Consider the following 17839-nt stretch of genomic DNA (forward strand, 5'->3'; position numbering starts at 1 on the left):
CAGTTGCCCCAATGGGAAACCCACAAGCAGGACTTAAGCAAAAGAAGCAACTCTCTCCTTCCTGGGCTTCCCAAAAACTCAGCAACATCACTGCTTCAAACAGCGAAGGCAGAGCACAGGCATTTTTTCATGGTCAGGTGAGCTAGGATATAAAAGCTCATGTGGTCTTTAAGGTATCCTCGACTCATATTGCTCTGCACTGTATGAAGCACTTTCTTGCATGTCCCTGAATCGACCACAATGCAAATCTACGGCAGGATGAACCAAGGTAGTGCCCTCCAGAACATTGTTGGATTCCAGCTTCCAGCAGCCCCGGTCAGGATGGCCAGTGGCCAGGGGATGATGGGAGGCAGAAGACAAGCAGCATCCAGAGGGCAGCACATTGGCTAATCCTGATCTACGGTCTTGGAATATATAAACCCCTAAGGGGGATTTCCCCTGCTCTTCCCACCAGAACCAAGCACAGGGTTTTTTGCCCATGAAGAAGCGTGACGATAAGTTTAGAAAAGGTTACCTGGCCAAAGAGGTTCCCGCTGGTGTTGCTCGCTTGCCCAAACACAGGGCCCGGGCTGCTGGAGCCAAATGCTGGACATGGGAGAAAAAGAAAGAAAAGAGGGCAGGGAGAAAGAGTCAGTATTTAGACACAAGACAAATGAGAACTGCTGGACTAGAACCAAATATATGAGTTTGAGGGCAGAAGTCAGTCTGGATGATGCCCTGAGTCCCTTCCAAGTATTGGGATCCTGTGTCTGGGGTAGAATGCATGAGAGCAAGCTTGTCCCTTTGTCCAGGCTAGGGGTTGCCAAAGTGGGAAGCTGTTATCACTGGATCAAGTTCATCTATTTTGTTGAATGAATTAACCTAAATATTTTTAGTTGTCTTTTGAACAACTCTGCCATTGATTGAATTGCACTGTGTTGTCAATGCAAATTCTGAATAATGCTTTTCATAGGGTAGGGAGCACTAGGGATGAGTTTATGGAACCAAGGGGGAAGTGGCCTGAAAGACTTTGGGAACCACTGGACTATGCTAGCTGAGGCTGATGAGAGCTGTAGTCCAAACAGCCAGGTTAGCTGGGAGATACAATCCAAAGTGTCTAGAGGAGAACACCCTCTAAAGTGTCTACAGGATAACACCCAGCCTTCTGAGTAATACCTCCCCCCCCACCATCTGACTATATGTAAGGGTCTGGGGACTTCTGCTTCAGTGTATCTGAAGAAGTGTGCATGCACACGAAAGCTCATACCTATGACAAACTTAGTTGGTCTCTAAGGTGCTGCTGGAAGGAATTTTTTAATTTTGTTTAGAGGAGAACAGGTCAGTGAAGGAGACCATAGAATATAGACTTACGTGTGTGTGGAATGAGGAGGCCTTGCTAGAAATGCTACTGCCATGTCACGTTTGTAGGAGGTGCACTGATGTGTGGCAGGCTATGGAACATCCCCCCTTACGAGTTGAGTGTGACCCCCTCCTTGTATAATTTTTCACAAAAATGTACCTCTTTGCCCAGGTCTTTTGAAAGGAAGTGGGGAGGAGAGAGGACTGTGCCATAGCTCAGTGGGGTTCAGCACCTGCTTTGCATGCAGAAGGTCCCAGGTTCAATCCCCAGCCATATCTCTGGGAAGGGCTGGGAAAGACTCCCTTGCCTAAGATGCGGGAAAGATGTTCCCAGCCCATGTGGACACCACTGATCCCCTGATCAGTATACAGTAGCTTCCTACATTTAGCAATGTCATCATGGGCTCAACATGTTGCATTAAGCCAGGATAGGCAACGTGGTGCCCATTGTACATGGATGAGCTTCAACTCCCATCACCTCGCCTTTTCTCCCAAAAAGTAAAAATACTGAGCAATGCTGAGGTTCTAAAATCTTGGAGGAATTAAAAAGGCCTGGATTTCCATTAAATACATCTCAAAATGGCAGCAACTGCTAACTGAGTCCTAGCCGAGGACTCAGATTTCCTTTGTGCGAGAAGGATCTAGAGCTGTGTTAATCACCTGTTCCCGTGAAAAGATAATGAAGTGTTTGTATTAAAAAGAATTCCCCTGCTTACTTCAAAATGCACACCCTGCCATCAAAACTAAGACACTTTCCTGTAATTAAGGCCCCTTTCCTGTAGGCAGGGCTCACTTATGCCTATTAAAAATATTTTGTCCTGGTAATTAGCATGGTGGTGGTGGGGTGTTCTTTCTTAAATGCGCATCTTGTATATTGAAACCTAATTAGTTTTCTACCTTTGGGCACTGTGATCTATGGGGAAAGCTCCCTTCGCCCCATCCCCCTGCTTTGATTTTGGGGACTGGAGTGTCTTGATGGCTCATGCCCTGGGCGTCCCCCATCACCTTTCCTGTACATTACAGGGGCCTCCAGGCAGAAACTGCATTTCCAATTCTTTCAGTGAGAAAACTAAAAATGTCCCGGATCATTGATATTTCTTCTGAAAACTTGGAGGTTTTTAAAGTCACCTTTTAAATTTTGTGTGATACCATTTAAGGTGCCACAGGACACCTCATGGGAACACAGGAAGAACAGCAGAAGCTGTTTTATTTGGAGTCAGATCATTGGTCTTTCAAGCTCAGTACTGTCTACACTGACTGGCAGCGGCTCTCTGGGGTTTCAGGCAGGAAGTCTTTCTCAGCCAGCCCTGGGGAATGAACCTGGGACCTTCTGCATGCAAAGCAAATGTTTCACCAATGAGTCATGAACCGTTCCCTTAACAAATAAAGATTCTAGTCCTCATGGATCTGAATGAAGGGCTGAATTGAACAGAACCATAGGATGCTGTCTTGTAACTGAGCCAGGGCACTGGATTCAACCAGCTCAGTACTGTCCACACCGAGTCTCATCATCTCTCCTGACCCAACATGGAGATTGTGGGTATTGAAGCTGAGACCTTCTGCATGCAAAGGCAGTCCCTCTGCCACTGAGCTAGGGCTCTTTCCTCTCCCGCTTAACCCATTACCCCTTGGTCCCTCTGCACATGCCTTCTTACCTGAAGCTTGACAGAAACTGAATCCAGCCGAGGATGTTGGGGTGGTGGCGGCGGCGGCGGCAGCGCCCCCAAAGACGGGTGCCCCCTGCCCGAAGCTGGAGCTCTGCCCAAAAGCCAGGGTGCTGCTTTGGCCAAAGAGGCCGGTGCCTGCAGTGGCCGCAGGCTGTCCAAAAGTGAAGGAGCTGGTGGTGCTTGTGCTGGATGGTGCCCCGAAGACACTCCCACTGCTGGATGCAGGGGTGGTGGAAGAAGCCATCTGCCCAAAGGCGGGGGCAGCCCCGAAGGCTGCCTGGTTGAAGGTGAACCCACTTGATGTGGTGGCTGGCTGGCCGAAGGCGGGGGCTTGGCCAAAGACTGGCTGAACAAAGCCTGTGGAGGTGGTGGCACTACCAAAAGCGGATGTACTGAACCCGGGAGTCGCCGCCTGTGTGGTGATGGTGGAGGTGGATGGCGGCGGGGTGGCAGGGGGCTGGTTAAATGGAGAAGGTGGCGCTGCTGCAGAGAGCTGGCCAAAGATGGGGGGCATGGAAGGGGTCGCTAAAGCCTCAGTTGCAGGTTGGCTGAAGGCTGAGCCAGAAGAACAGGTGGCAGGGGGCTGTGCAAATACAGAAGGGGCAGAGACATTGGCTGTGAACGCAGAGGTGCCAGTGGCCGGGGTCTGGATGGACACACTTGGGCTACAGGAAGCTGGAAGCGCTCTGGTCACCACTTCGGCAGGCTGAGAGGCCATGTTTGCTGAAGGCAAGGTTGCTGGAGTGTGCTGGTCCAGAGAGGTTGCCACAGAAACCACCTCAGCCTTTGAATCAGTAGGAGAAGTGGGGGGGACGGCTTCTTTGGCAGGTGCTACTGTTCCCGCTGCTGCCACAGCAAGATTGATTGCATCCACCTCTTCCAACGAAGGTGTGGCCAGAGCAGGAGGATCTCGAGGAGGTTCTGGAGTATGGACCTGGGGCTGGGCCAGCGGCTGCATTCCTCCAAGCTTGCTGGCATCACTCTGAGGCAGCTTCTCAGGGCCTGGGGAGGTGCTGGCATCTTCCTCTCCTTTACCTGTTGGTGTGGTGACCACAGCAGTTGGAGCTGAACTCAACAGACTTCCAAATGACAGAGTAGCGGTTGCCGCTGGTGCCGAAGAGGGTGTTGCCGTTGTGGCATTTGCTGGCTGAATCCCAAGTGCGAATGTTGACTTGGCACTCCCTGCAAGCGCTCCGAGGCCAAAGAGAGCAGGAGACCCTGCGTTGGCCAATGGGACGTTGCTGAAGATGGTGCTGGCAGACGTTGATGTTAAGCTGGTTGTCATCACAGAGGCAGCAGCCTCTGTTGGCTTACTGACCTGCAAAGCGCTTCCAAGAGTAAACCCAGGAGGTGCTGTGCTTGCTTTTGCTGGCTGTCCACCTGTGGCATTAACAGGTGGAGGTTTGGTAGTGGCAGCCTTGGAATTCTCATCGGCTTGACCGACTCTTAACCCAGAGAAACTCCCAAGGGTCTCCCCAGCAGCGGTGCCCTGGAAGAGGTGATCTCCTTGTTTCAATGGAAGCCCTTCCAGTTTCCCAGAGGTTGAGAAAGGGACAGAGGCCACAGGGGCGGAGGTCACCTGGCTGTTTGCCGGGCATGGATCTCCTGAGCCACTGCTTGTCATGGGGGCTCCTGGAAGACTGGACGGTTTTGCAGACCCAAAAGTGAAGGAGCTCTCCAGGGGGGTTCCAAATTTCACGTTCCCGCCAAGGGGAAAGGCATCAGGCTGGCTCAGCTGTTTTGGAGGAGAAGGTATTGCTGCCAAGGCAAAAGAGAAAGACACAAAGCAAATAAATTTCAAAGGCAAGGTTCACTAATCACTACCACCCAGCTCCAAAGCAGCATAAACCCTGGAATTCATATCTCAGTGGTAGATCATCTGTTTTGCCTGCAGAAGGTCCCATGTTCAATCCCAGGCAGGGCTGGGAGAAACTCTGCATCAATCACTGGAGAGTCACTGCCAGTTAGTGCAGACAATACCATGCTAGGTGGACCCTAACAGCTCAGCTCAATCAAAGGCAGTTTCCTATGTCCCTCTGCTCAGTTTGTTGAGTTGTGTGTTGTTTGGTTTAACCTCAAAACCCTTTCCCCCTTCCTCTTCCAGACCATCAGTTCCACAGTCTGTTACATAAACCACCCACCAACTTCTGGCAAACTGCAGCTATAGATCAAGTCAACCAGGTATTCCCAGTCTCTTGAAACATTTGCTTCTGTTTACTCCTTTCCTATTGCATATATCCAGGGAGGTTTGTGCTTAGTGGTAGAGCATATTCTTTGCATGCAGAAGAGCCTAGATTCAACATCCAGCATACCCAGATAAGACGAAGGCCATCAGGCAGCTGACTACAGGAAAGGGCCCCGAAGAGCTTCTTCTTCTCAAAATTAACAAGACTGGATTATATGAGGAATGATGGAAGTTTTGGCCCTCCAGATGCTGTTGAGCTTCACCATCCCTGACTGCTATGGACATGCTTGCTGGGCCTGATGAGACTTGTGGTTCTGCAACATCTGGAGGGCTAAAGGTTCCTTATCCCTGGATTAGAGAGGGAAGGAGATGTGGCTGTGCCAGCAGGACTAGAGAAGATTTCCCCCCCAGCATGAGGGCCACGTTCTCTTCAAAATGCACACCCCATTTTAAAACAAAAACTCACCTTCTACTGGAGGGACAGATGTTCCAAGAGAGGAGAGGATTGCATCAAGGTTAACTTCAGGTCTAGAAGACAAAAAACAAAAAAAACAAAAACACACACACATATATTAATGTACAATACTTGGCCTTTTCGAAAAGGGAAGCAGAAGATTTGGGGGGGGGGAGGGAAGAAGGTACATGGGTATACACTACATATTTGTTCCAGTTAAACATCATGGCTCTCACTAATGGAGGATGCCAAGAGTTCCCTACCTACCTGCACTATGCATTGTCTATTAGCACTGTGTTCCTTTTTGGGGGGTTTTGTGGCTCTATATGCCACCCAAGTATGCGCCGGTGAGTGGCCAAACAGATCTAGTCATCATCATAATTTTTAAAAAGAGAGTCCTGTTTAACAACTGTGCCACCTTCCTCTCCATTTAGGCTTATCCCTAAAAGCAATGAGATAATGAGCTATTCCACCTGAACTGCATGACAAGATGAAAGTGTTCGCTGAACGACCCCTCCATATATAAATTAAACATGTGCATGGTTACTTAATTTGCACAACACATGCACAGTGCAGAATTTCAGCTTCTCCTAATTCACACATCGTGGAGTCTGGGTTCCTAATTCCCCGTGACCCCTTCCCATCTGAATCACGCATGGGAGAGGATTTTTGCTGAACTATAATTCCTGCCATCCCTGGCTATTGGCCATGCTGGCTGCAAAGGCTGGTGGGAATTGTAGTTCAGCAACCGCAACCCTGATCTAAATGGTTGTTCCCCAGGTCTGATTATAATGCGATGGAATGAGAACTGCCTACCCCATGGTGACCTTCTCCATGTGACTGCTTATGCAACTGAAGCCTCCAGATGGCAAAAGGACAATTTAGTCACCTCCATGAGCATAGATTACAGGCGTTCCCTCCCTAGCCATAAAAGCTACATTATGGCTAACTGGGCCACTGCATCTTTTCCAGCTTCCATGCTCTCAGGTGGACCAGAGATTCAACCCCTCCATGGGTGCATTTCTATGCCTGGATCTGCATGAAGGCTTTTGATTTTATATTTTATTTTATATATCCAGTGCTGCAGGTTGCAGGGGAGGCTAGCCTGGGCAAATGAGGCACTGCCCTTCAGTCAGCCCCCACCTGTGCTCTGTCATTGTTTGTAAGCCACTTGGGGATTTATTTGAATGGAAAGCAGCATAGAAATACAATACTGTAAATCAAATCAGTGTTGCCCCTTGCAGATCACAGCTGGGAGGACTCAGCTGGCTCTGCCTTGTCATTGGCTCTGGTGCCGCCTACTGTTGGGCTCCTGACCTGCCAAACCCACCAGTCTCAACACACACCAGTGGCTACTGGCAGGTTGACCAATGCACCGTGAGACATGCAAAAGGACTACCGTTAGGGCTAGTGCCATTATGGAGAAATCGGCTTACAAATATTGTCCAGAATTCTGGTGGTGGCTGGTAATGAGATAGAATGTCGTGTGTTTGTGGGTTTTTTTTTTTTTGTTCTTCTGAACCCTTGTCAACAAGAGCCAAGGGCAGCCAAACCAGGATAGAAGGCAGGTTGTTCACTTGAGCAACAGTTCACTTGAGCGTCATCTCTACCTCCCATGTAGTGCACATAGGCTGCAATCCTGGCCATGCCTATTCAGAAGCACTGGATTTCATTGGGCTTATTCCCAAGTGGGGTGAAGGCTCTGGTCTTGCACCCTATATTTGCTCCGAGGAGCTCAAGGTGACAGCCATGACTCTCCCACTTTAATCTCACAACAATCCTGCAAGGTAGTACTGAAGGTTATTCCCCGGGTCCTCAATCTAGTAGTCTAATGCAGCCTTTTACCAACCAGGTGCTCCCCAGCTGTTTTGGACTACGACTCCTACCAGCATGGGGCTGATGGGAGCTCTAATCCCAAACAGCTAGAGGACACCAGGTTTGCCACGGCTGCTCTAAACAATCCTTGAACTAAGAGACCAGGGTGGCCTTCATTGCTCAGCCTAACACACCTCTCAGGAATATAACCACCGCATTACACTGACTCTCTGAAAAATGATCATGTGTCTTGCTGTTGCTATATAAAACACCAGTGCTACCAAGGGACATCAAAGAAACGAAAACTGAAAGACGTCCATACATACACAGAGGTGGTAAATGTGAACGCTTTGTTGAACTGGGCAGCTGTTGATGGAGTGGGCGTAGTAGCAGCAGCAGAAGTCATGGATGCTGGTGTCTTCAGAGGGGCTTGCCCTGGGATTGTAAATACAGCACAGAGTTATACACACACCATAGATAGAAGGGAGTGGTCAGTTTTCCCAGGACAAGTCTTTTTGAGTTACTATGTTTTATACCCCACCTTTCATCCAATTATTTAAAGATGAAGCAGGGACATTCTGCATGCAAAGCAGATGCTCTGCCACTGAGTTATGGGCTCTTCCTGCGACTTGCTGCGTTACCTCCCAAGCCAGAATGGGCCGTAAGAAGCCCTCCCCCTTTCCTGAAGGCAAGTAATGACAGAGGAGCTAGTAACACTCTGGCCTAAGACAACAAATTCTGGGCAGAGAGCTCTGAAAACTGGCACTGAGTGGGTGGGGGCAGAGGGAGAGATTATATGACTGAGCTCCAATAAGCAGATCAAGCAGCTTTCCATAAATGTATCCGCTTAGCAAGCCTTTGCCCCACTCCGACTCCATCCCCACTGGAAATATGAACACATATTCACCTGTGAGAGACTATACTTTAGAGAAGTTATAAAGGGGGTGAATGCATGAATGGTGTGACGTGTGTGAGAATTGGGGGGGAGAGTGTGAGAGGGAGAAGGAATAAATCAATAAATGAATCAATAAATAGTATACAGGTGAAACTCGGAAAATTAGAATATCGTCGAAAAGTGCATTAATTTCAGTAATGCAACTTAAAAGGTGAAACCATTATGTGAGATAGATGCATGACATGCAAAGCAAGATATGTCAAGCCTTTATTTGTTATAATTGTAATGATTTGTCGTTAGGTGGGTCAATTATAAATGGAATGTAATTAATGAAATGTAATAGCGAGGTTTAATTTTGTATTATTGTAACTATTTGTTTTATTACTGTGGAATTTCCAAAAGAAAGCACTTGTAAAAATAAAAGAAAAATAAAAAACAGTAAGTTGCATTACTGAAATAAATGCACTTTTCAACGATATTCCAATTTTCCGAGTTTCACCTGTATGAGAAACAGAATGAACGAATGTTGGCATGGTGAGCATAGCTGCCAAGTTTTCCCTTTTCTCGCGAGGAAGCCTATTCAGCATAAGGGAAAATCCCTTTAAAAAGGGGATAACTTGGCAGCTATGATGGTGAGAGAAAGGATAGCGTGGCTCCGCCCCAAATTTGGCTACGGTCCTGCCCAACACCCTCTCTCCTGCGCCCCCGCATGCAGCCCTTGATGGACTACCCTACAAACAAACGTATCCCTTGCAGGGAGGAAGGTTCATAGAGGATAAGGCTATCAGTGACACCAGTCACAAAACCTATGTGCCACCCTCCGTTGTCAAGAGTCAGCATGCTTGTAGAATACCAGGTTGGCCACTGTAGGGAAAGGATGCTGGACTTAGGTGCCCCACCCCCACCCCTTGGCCTGATCCAGCAACCCGGCTCTTGTGTTCCCAACTCCTAAGTTCACATAAACCGTAACTGGCCTTCAGAACTGACTGGAAAGCATGGTCTGACCATGGTTTCCAATTCTGGGTTAATTCCCCTTCAGAGAAATGCCTGAATGCCCACACACACCAGAATCGCACCAAACCCCCTTTTTCAGGGCTGTTTGCAGGTTCCTTCCTTGCACGCCAAAAAAAGTATTGCCAGTGCCAGTAATAAAAATGATTTCAGTATGAGTGGTTACCTAACCAAAGCAAGAATCAGTCTGGATTGTGTATGCATTGAAAGGAGCGGTGGTGAACAGAGAGGCTGAAAGCCACTACCTCCCAAGAGGTAATAGCACTGTGTATTTTTATTTATTTATTTAACTGCATACAAAAGCTATCAAGAGACCTTGGGCAAACATCTCTCGAAATTGTCACCATAACAACAAATGTTCAAAATGTGGGTTCTGCAAACTCTTGCAATGGCTAAGAGACTTAAGACTGCAAGGCTGGAAAGATGAACAGTTTATCACTCAGCGACTCAAGGATCTCACTGCCACGAACGGCTTACACTTACTCAATTTCATTTAGACACCTGTTTTGGGGCTGCTTATATTGATGTGTGCATTTACACAGCAAGATTTTTCTGTTGAAATTCCAAAGAAAGGGTTGCGTCCAGTGCTAATGCTGCTGAGAGCAGACCCACTAAAATTAATGGGCATGATTAACTTGGGTCCAGTAGTTTTAGTGGGCCTACTCTTGAGTAGGACTAGTGTTGGAAACAACGAAAACAGGTTTGTTTGTTTTTTTTAAAAAAACCCACAATAACCATAATTATTTTAAAAAGGCAAGGAAAGTGCTGTAGGATTCAATATTCAACATTTCCAGCTTGCTCGTGATTTAAATCTGTCCTATTTGTTTAAAAATAAAAATGTCATTTCTGGTGGGGGATGAGGTCTGTTGCTTTTCACGTTCCACTTGTGAGCCTCACAGAAGCACCTGACTGAGCTCCACTGGAGAAAGAAGGCTGGATGAAATTGGATCCAGAAAGACTTTTTTTTTAAAAAAATCTTCACCCTGTGGTTGCCAGCATTTCAGGTTTTAAGTGTCATTACCTATTTACGTAGCCAAAAAGTCACAATCCCTGCACTTGAATGCCCAGAACTGTACACAGGATTCCTGTTGGTGATTGCATCACCGATTTGTACAATGACATTGCAACACAGTCAGTTTCATCCCTAATCCTGTTCCTAAAGATCCTGGAACCAGCCCTTTCAATGGCTACTACACCCTGGTGGCTGATGTCTTCATTGAGCTTATGCCACTATGGCCCCAAGTTCTTGCTCCCAATCAGTAACTGCCACTTCAGATCTCGTTAGCTGGCAGTACCCAATGTTAGTCCTACTCAGAGTAGACTCATTGAAAATGATGGGACATGACTGACTTGGGTACATTGATTTCAGAATGCCTACCCTGAGTAGAACTTAGCTGGATACTGTATCTACCTGGCTCAATTTCAATATTTGTTGAAATTGGGATACTTTTACCCCATGGTACATCATAATGCCTTGAGCAGGCCAAGTCCCTCTTCTTTCCCCCTCTATCTGCAATTTTCTGCCCCCGCAACAATACTCAGGGTAGACATTCTGAAATCAAGTTTCTACATTTCTGCTTAACTAAGGAGTCCTGGAAGAGTGTTGAAATCACGATTAGTTTTGGGGAAATGCCATTTCTGAACAGACAAGCACTCTATGTTAACACTATTAGGACGGGGCCTGCAATGAACCACTGCTGGGTGGAACACTTCCATTCCTTCTGCTAGCCAGCCAGATCATACCCTTCCCCAGGTTATTCCATTCCATACTACACCCCCCCCCAACATTTTTCTGGTTTTCTCCTAAGGCACTTCACATTGGCCACTGTGCATGCTCAGTCCATATTGGGCTGTTTTGGCTCCACTGATGGCTGGTTTTTTGTACTTCTGTAAGCTATAAAGGGCCACCCCGTCAGGTTCTTGTTCGTTGGTGCCTCTACTTTGGCTACAGTCCTATTACCTCTCAACAATCAAGTTTACTATTAGAAGGAGAGATGGCGGATCCTCTGGTGCTTTCTGCTTCCCGCTCTGGGTTGTATCCAAGCTTCACCTGTTGGAGTAGACCCACTGAAATTAATGGATCCGAATTAGTCACATCCATTAACTACAACAGGTCTACTATGAGTAGGACTAGCACTGGTTTCCTACTCTTTGGATCCCCCTTCCTTTAAATATTAAGGCAGGTGGCATCTCCAGTGTCTTTTGGAACCTCCTGAAGATAAGTCTTCTTCCCACAAGCCTTCTGCATACAGATCTTTCCCAGTTTGCATCTGCTTAAGAATTGTGTTTAGACCGTTTATCTTGTGTTTTTGCTGCTCTGGGCGCCTTTAGGAGAAGGGTAAGGATATCAATTTGAATAAGAACAGCACAAACTGACCTGTGCTCTTTTTGCCAGGAGATGCCATAGTGACACTTGCCACGGAAGCAGAGCTAGGTGGAGACTGCACCTTAAGTAAGCTTGGTGAAGGTCCCTAAAACAAAAACAAAACAAAACACAATAGTAGTTAGGCCAAGAAGCATGCAAGGAAGGATAAGGGCTTGAGAGATGGTACACTCTAGGCAAGAAAAAACTACAGGCAGCGACCATTTTGTGCATATCTGATTGATGCGCGACCACCGACTAGAAAAGCTAACCAACAAACTGAAAATAACACGGAGACAAATAAAAGACGATGCCTTCACCCTGGTGTGGCTCCCCTTTATTACACACACAGCCCAGGAAGACAACAACAAGAACGTACCGATAGCATAAGAATCAATATGGCTAACTTGACCCAGCAACCCCTCCCTCTCATACACATGCCAGCAAAACTCACTGCAGCCAAATGAAGGCAACCAACCATGCCCTAGGCCCCACAACCTCTCTCAATCCCAATGAAAACTAGTAAGTGAATAAAAAGAGAACCTACCCAAGTGACACGGACACAGAAATCCTGCACATACACTATGTAAAAGAATGAAAGTCTACCACCCTCTACTCTCTCCCCACCTCATATCAGATATGATAGATCTGGAGAAAGGACTTTAAGATCTGAAGATTGAGGAAATTTATGTACTTTCGTAACCAAATAAAATAAAAACCCTTTGGAAAGAAAAGTGGGAACATATGTGAACTAAGGGGTTTAAAAATTACGTTGTGTTACAATCCTAAAGATAATTTGTATAAAATGATATTTGGTATTAACTCCTGAGAAACTATTCAGAATGCATAAAGATGTTTCAAACGTTTGCTGGAAATGCCAAGAACATGAAGGGACATTTTTTTATCATGCCAGTGGACATGTAAAAAAGCTAAAAAATAATGGCTGCAAATACATATATACATACATGCATACCTAACTAAATATATACAGCAGATTTTAAAGGCTAATATTCAATTTAAGCCAGAACTTTCTCTCTTCAAGCTAATGGATACACAATTAGAACAGGATTATGGAAGGTTACTCCAATATATGATTACAGCAGCAAGTGTGCTTTACGAATAATGATGGGAAGATACAGCACTACCCACTATAGAAGAATGGCTGATAAAATTATTGGATATGGCTGAGATAGTAAAGTTAACAGGCTTAATTAGAGAGAGAGAGAGAAAAAATATTTCTGGCATTTGTCAGAAATTTGTATGATAAGAAAATTAGGGCTGCCACACACCTGGATTTTCCTGGACATTGCCAGAATTTCAAAGGTGGAATTGATGTTGGGTGTGTGTGTGTGTGTGTTCTGAAATGTGGTGCTTTGTAGTTTGTTGGGGGGGGGAGCTCAACAATTTTGGGGGTTTCCTTTTTTTAAAAAAAAAGCAACACAACTTTCGGGGTGTCCTGGTTTTAACTTTTTGAAATATGGCAACTTTAAAGAAAAATGAACTTGTAATATCAGGGTTTGAAGATAGAAAAAGTACTGGTTTACAGAACACAGAATGGTTGAATTTTAACAAATGAATATCCTATGAAGCTTCAGGACAAAGAACTGGAAGTTACCATATATAAGACGACTGGGCGTATAAGACGACCCCCAACTTTTCCAGTTAAAATATAGAGTTTGGGATATACGTGCCGTTTAAGAAATACGACCTGGCGTATAAGACGGCCCCCAACTTTTGAGAAGATTTTCCTGGGTTAAAAAGTAGTCTTATACGCAGGAATATACAGTATTTTACTCTTTTCTATGTTTCTTTAGGTTTTTCTCTCTTTCCCCTTTCTCTTACTTTCTCTCTCTTTGTCTCTCCTCTCCTCTTTTCTTCTTTCTAACTTTGTTCTTTTTTAGACTAAATATATCATAAAAAGATACTTTGCAATTGGTATGTATTTTTGTTTATCTATGAATGCCAATAAATAACTTTAGAAAGAGAAAGAAAGAAAGAAAGAAAGAAAGAAAGAAAGAAAGAAAGAAAGAAAGAAGCTTTCTGGGAAATGATTTATAATGAGTTTTAAAAAAGGATGAAGATAACTTTTGTGGAAAAAACAGAAGCTTTTATTTTAGATATAACTGATGTAGTACTGAAGTACCCAGCGAACAGGGAAAGAAAATATTTATGTATGCTACCACAACTGCTTGATTGATTTATGCCCACAGATGGAAGAAGAAACAGTTATGATAAAAGAAGATTGGCAATTAAAATTAATGGAGTATGCAGAAATAGTGAAACTCACCAGAAGAATAAGAAATCAAGAAAAATTCTTTTTAAAATAGAGTGGGGAAATTTTATTGATTATTTGAAGATATACTGTAAAAAAATCAAATCAGTCCCATTAGTGGGGCTGATATAAACACATGCAGTAAGAGATAATTAAGTGGAAGACAAGGGAAAATGAATATATTTGAATTGGATATGCAGTAATAAAAATATATAGAATAAGTAACCACAGAAAGGAGGGGAGGGAAGCCAAGGGGAAGGTAAATTAGATTTGTAAAGACTTTGATTTTCTTGTTTAAAATATATGTAAAAGGTGAAAATTAAAGATTAAAGAAAAAAGAAAGCTTGAGTTTGTGCAGTCTGTAAGAGACTGAGTATTAAAAACCCTTCCTCATGGGGCTTACGAAAGGTAGTTGAAACAATGGGAGAAAATTGGCAAGTCACCCCAAAATTATGCCACTATTCAGTCCCATTTCCCAAACTGGATTGTGACATAAGGAATGCTTTTAAGGGTTTGAAAATAGAATTAATCTGATTATGGTTATAATACAGAATAAATTTAAATAAGCTCCGAGGCTTGAGTTTTCTTACTTACGTTTTTCTGAAGTTTTCCCATGCCTTTCAGTTTGAAGGAAAAAGGAGGGTTAGTAATTTGCCTCCCTCCTTCTATACCAAACTCCTTCCTCACTGCTTTATGCTATCTTGCAGAAGAAGAAAATATTATTTTGACTAGCACTCTGCTAGGAAGCAAGCGGTTGGCAGGGAGATGTTCTCTTCCTTCGTCATAGTTTTAAACAACTTTGGCAACAAGTAGCTTACTTTCATTTTGTATTATTAACCTTTGCCCTTTGCTTTTTATTTTCTTTATTATTTTATTACTTTTTTACTGTTATGACCTGCTGCTCTCACCTATGCCTTTAAAAATTGTATTATTATTATTATTATTATTACCTCAGCCATCTGGCTGGGTTTCCCCATTCACTCTGACAATTATAAAATAACAATTCTAAGCCACAGCATTAAGGATGTTGTGCATTTGGAAACCTGTGTTTTAACTCAATCCCCAGTCTCCTTTCCACCTCTGTAATTCTATGATATTATTATTTTTCCTCACAGGGCTACATGCCTTCAGAAAACCTTTGGGACTTAAATATCTGATTCATGGACTCTGTTCCATAGCCCCCGCTTTGAATTGCTTATAGTTGTACTGTAATATTTTGAGTACAACATCCTAGGCTTACTTGTCATACTGTTATTGCTTGTTCTGTGTGTGATTTCTAGAGTTACAAAGGGCATCAGCAGGATGTAACCGAGACTGTAACGTTGGCAAGTAAATACGGTATTGTAGAGAAGGTATTAAAGAATTACACTCAGGCTGCATTAAACATGTGTCATGAATGCTGTGTGCACATAAGTTGAAAGAAAAATGAAGCAGAAAGCCAAAAAAGAAAGCGAAACAAATGGTTGGAAGTTTAAAGGAGAATTATGAATTCCAAAGCAAAGGTAAGAGGATTGTTGGATAATTACTGAAATTACAGTGGAACCTCGTGTTACGGACAGGATCCGTTCTGGAGGCCCGTTCATAACACAGAACTGACGCAAGCCAAAGCGCCGCATCTGCGCATCCACAAGGTACTTCCAGGTTGCCTCAGGATGCAACACGAAAACATGTAACCTGAAGCGGACGCAACATGAGGTATGACTGTATAGAATGGAAATGGAAATGTGTGTGAGAAGACCTGAGCCCAGAGTATTGGACTTGAGCCCTAATATTTCCCTAACAATATACTGTTAGTCACCTGCATAGGCCTGGTGGAATAGAATAATTTTCAGCAGGCATTTAAAAGTTGGCACAGAAGATGTCCACTGAATCTCCAGTGGCAGAGTGTTCCACAGGACTGGGCTGATGACACTAAAGGCTTGCTTTCTTGTTGTCATCAAACAAGCCTCACCAGCTCGGGGTATGACCAGACACATTCCTGCAGATGATCTCAGTGATCAAGCTGGGATATAAAGGATTAGGCAGCATCTTGCATCTATGCAGGTCAGGGCTTTGTAAATGGACCTTGAACCTGGCTTGGTAGTAGAGGGACAGCTAGTGCTAATGCTTCAACAGTGGTGTCATATGAGACAGGACATAAGAAGCTAAACTTATGTACCAAGTCAGGCGTTTGGGTCTATTTAGCTCAGTATTGCCTATACCAGGCATCCCCAAACTGCGGCCCTCCAGATGTTTTGGCCTACAACTCCCATGATCCCTACCTAACAGGACTAGTGGTCGGGGAAGATGGGAATTGTAGTCCAAAACACCTGGAGGGCCGAGGTTTGGGGATGCCTGGCCTATACTGACTTGCAGTGGCTTTTCAGGGGTTTCATTTTTTTTTCTTATTTTTTTTAAAAAAGCAAGTTTATTAATCCATTTAAAACATGACATAGAACAAAGGCATAAATGGCAAAAGTATAACACAAAAACATCCAATCTTATTAATCATGACCATTGCCTATATCTATGCAAATCTATGCAGATAAAAAAAAATACCCTTTCCCCTTCCCCCCTCCCCCTCCCCACTTTCTTTCTAATCCTTCCCTTACCATCCTCCCTCCCTCCCCTCTGTTACCCTCTTTCCATATCGTACATTATATATGTTATATATATACAACTATTTTAGAACACGAAGACAGAGAGAAAGTCCAATAAAAATCCTTGAAACTATAAATGTTAACACCTTCCTGCCCTTTTCTAATGTATTCTTAAACTTATGCGAACGTACTACACCCAGTATATTTCTCTATTATACATGTCTAATACGTTCATTTTTCTTCATGCATCAAAAACCATGTACTGTATATAAATTTAGTTTTTCTTTCCCCCCTTCTTTCTGTTTAATCAATTATTACCAAATTCAGTGCACCTTTAGTATATTTTTGAACGTATAGTTTATATTTTATCCAATTTTCTGAGAAGTTTTTATGCGATTTGCCTTTCAGGTTGTTTGTTAATAGGGCCATTTCTGCCAATTCTTGTAATTTACTCTGCCAATCCGTCAAGGTGGGGGCTTCAGTCTCCTTCCACTTTTCGCTATCAATAACCTAGCGGCTGCGGTTGCATATAAAAATAGTTCTTTCAATGCTGTTGGGATCTCGTTTCCAATTATACTTAAAATAAACGCTTCCGGTTTCTTAACAAAGGTTGTTCCTAGCATTTTCTTAATTTCCTCATAGATTTGGTTCCAAAATATTTTAATTTTTTGGCAAGTCCACCACATGTGAAAAAGGTCGCCCTTATTTGCCCCACACCTCCAACAGGTGCTTGATGCATTTTTATATATTTTTGATAATCTATAAGGGGTCAAATACCACCGATGCTGGACTTTAAACATATTTTCTTTAATGGTATAGCTCGCTGTAAAGTTCATGTTAACCCTCCATAGTTGTTCCCAGTCTACCAACATAATGGGTCGCCCAATATCTTGCGCCCACTTTATCATATTGCTTTTTACAGCCTCCTCCATTACGTGGTAATATAATAATAATTTGTACATTTTTGATATAATTTTGTTATTATTGTTTATTAAATTAACTTCTAATTTTGATGGTTTTTTCTCGAATCCTAATTTCTTGTCTTTTATGAATAAATTATAAACTTGATGGTACTCCAACCATGTTGTAAAATATTTTTTAACTTCTTCATATTTCTTGATTGTTATTTGCTCATCCTTTTCTATTAATATGTTGTTATATGTTGTCCAGCATCTATTCATGTTTCTTTTCTTGACCGTTGTTGCTTCCGTTGGGGATATCCATTTTGGGGTTTTTGGTTCTAAGTATTTTTTATATTTCC

General features: G+C 43.8%; 1 protein-coding gene across 11 annotated transcripts in view; it reads right to left on the minus strand.

The window, feature by feature from the left end:
• The window catches only part of NUP214 (nucleoporin 214), an 80543-nt gene that overhangs the window by 16474 nt on the left and 46230 nt on the right, over nucleotides 1–17839 (minus strand). For all 11 annotated transcript variants that reach the window (XM_088664824.1, XM_060270448.2, XM_088664827.1 and 8 more), the window contains 5 exons: nucleotides 11743–11836; nucleotides 7786–7894; nucleotides 5657–5718; nucleotides 2994–4763; nucleotides 515–585 (listed from right to left, as the gene is read on the minus strand). In XM_088664824.1, coding sequence (XP_088520950.1) covers nucleotides 515–585; nucleotides 2994–4763; nucleotides 5657–5718; nucleotides 7786–7894; nucleotides 11743–11836 — 2106 coding nt within the window. The remainder of the gene's footprint in view (nucleotides 1–514; nucleotides 586–2993; nucleotides 4764–5656; nucleotides 5719–7785; nucleotides 7895–11742; nucleotides 11837–17839) is intronic.

This window comes from Zootoca vivipara, chromosome Z2 (genome assembly GCF_965207765.1).
Source record: "Zootoca vivipara chromosome Z2, rZooViv2.hap1.1, whole genome shotgun sequence".
Taxonomy (NCBI): Eukaryota; Metazoa; Chordata; class Lepidosauria; order Squamata; family Lacertidae; genus Zootoca; species Zootoca vivipara.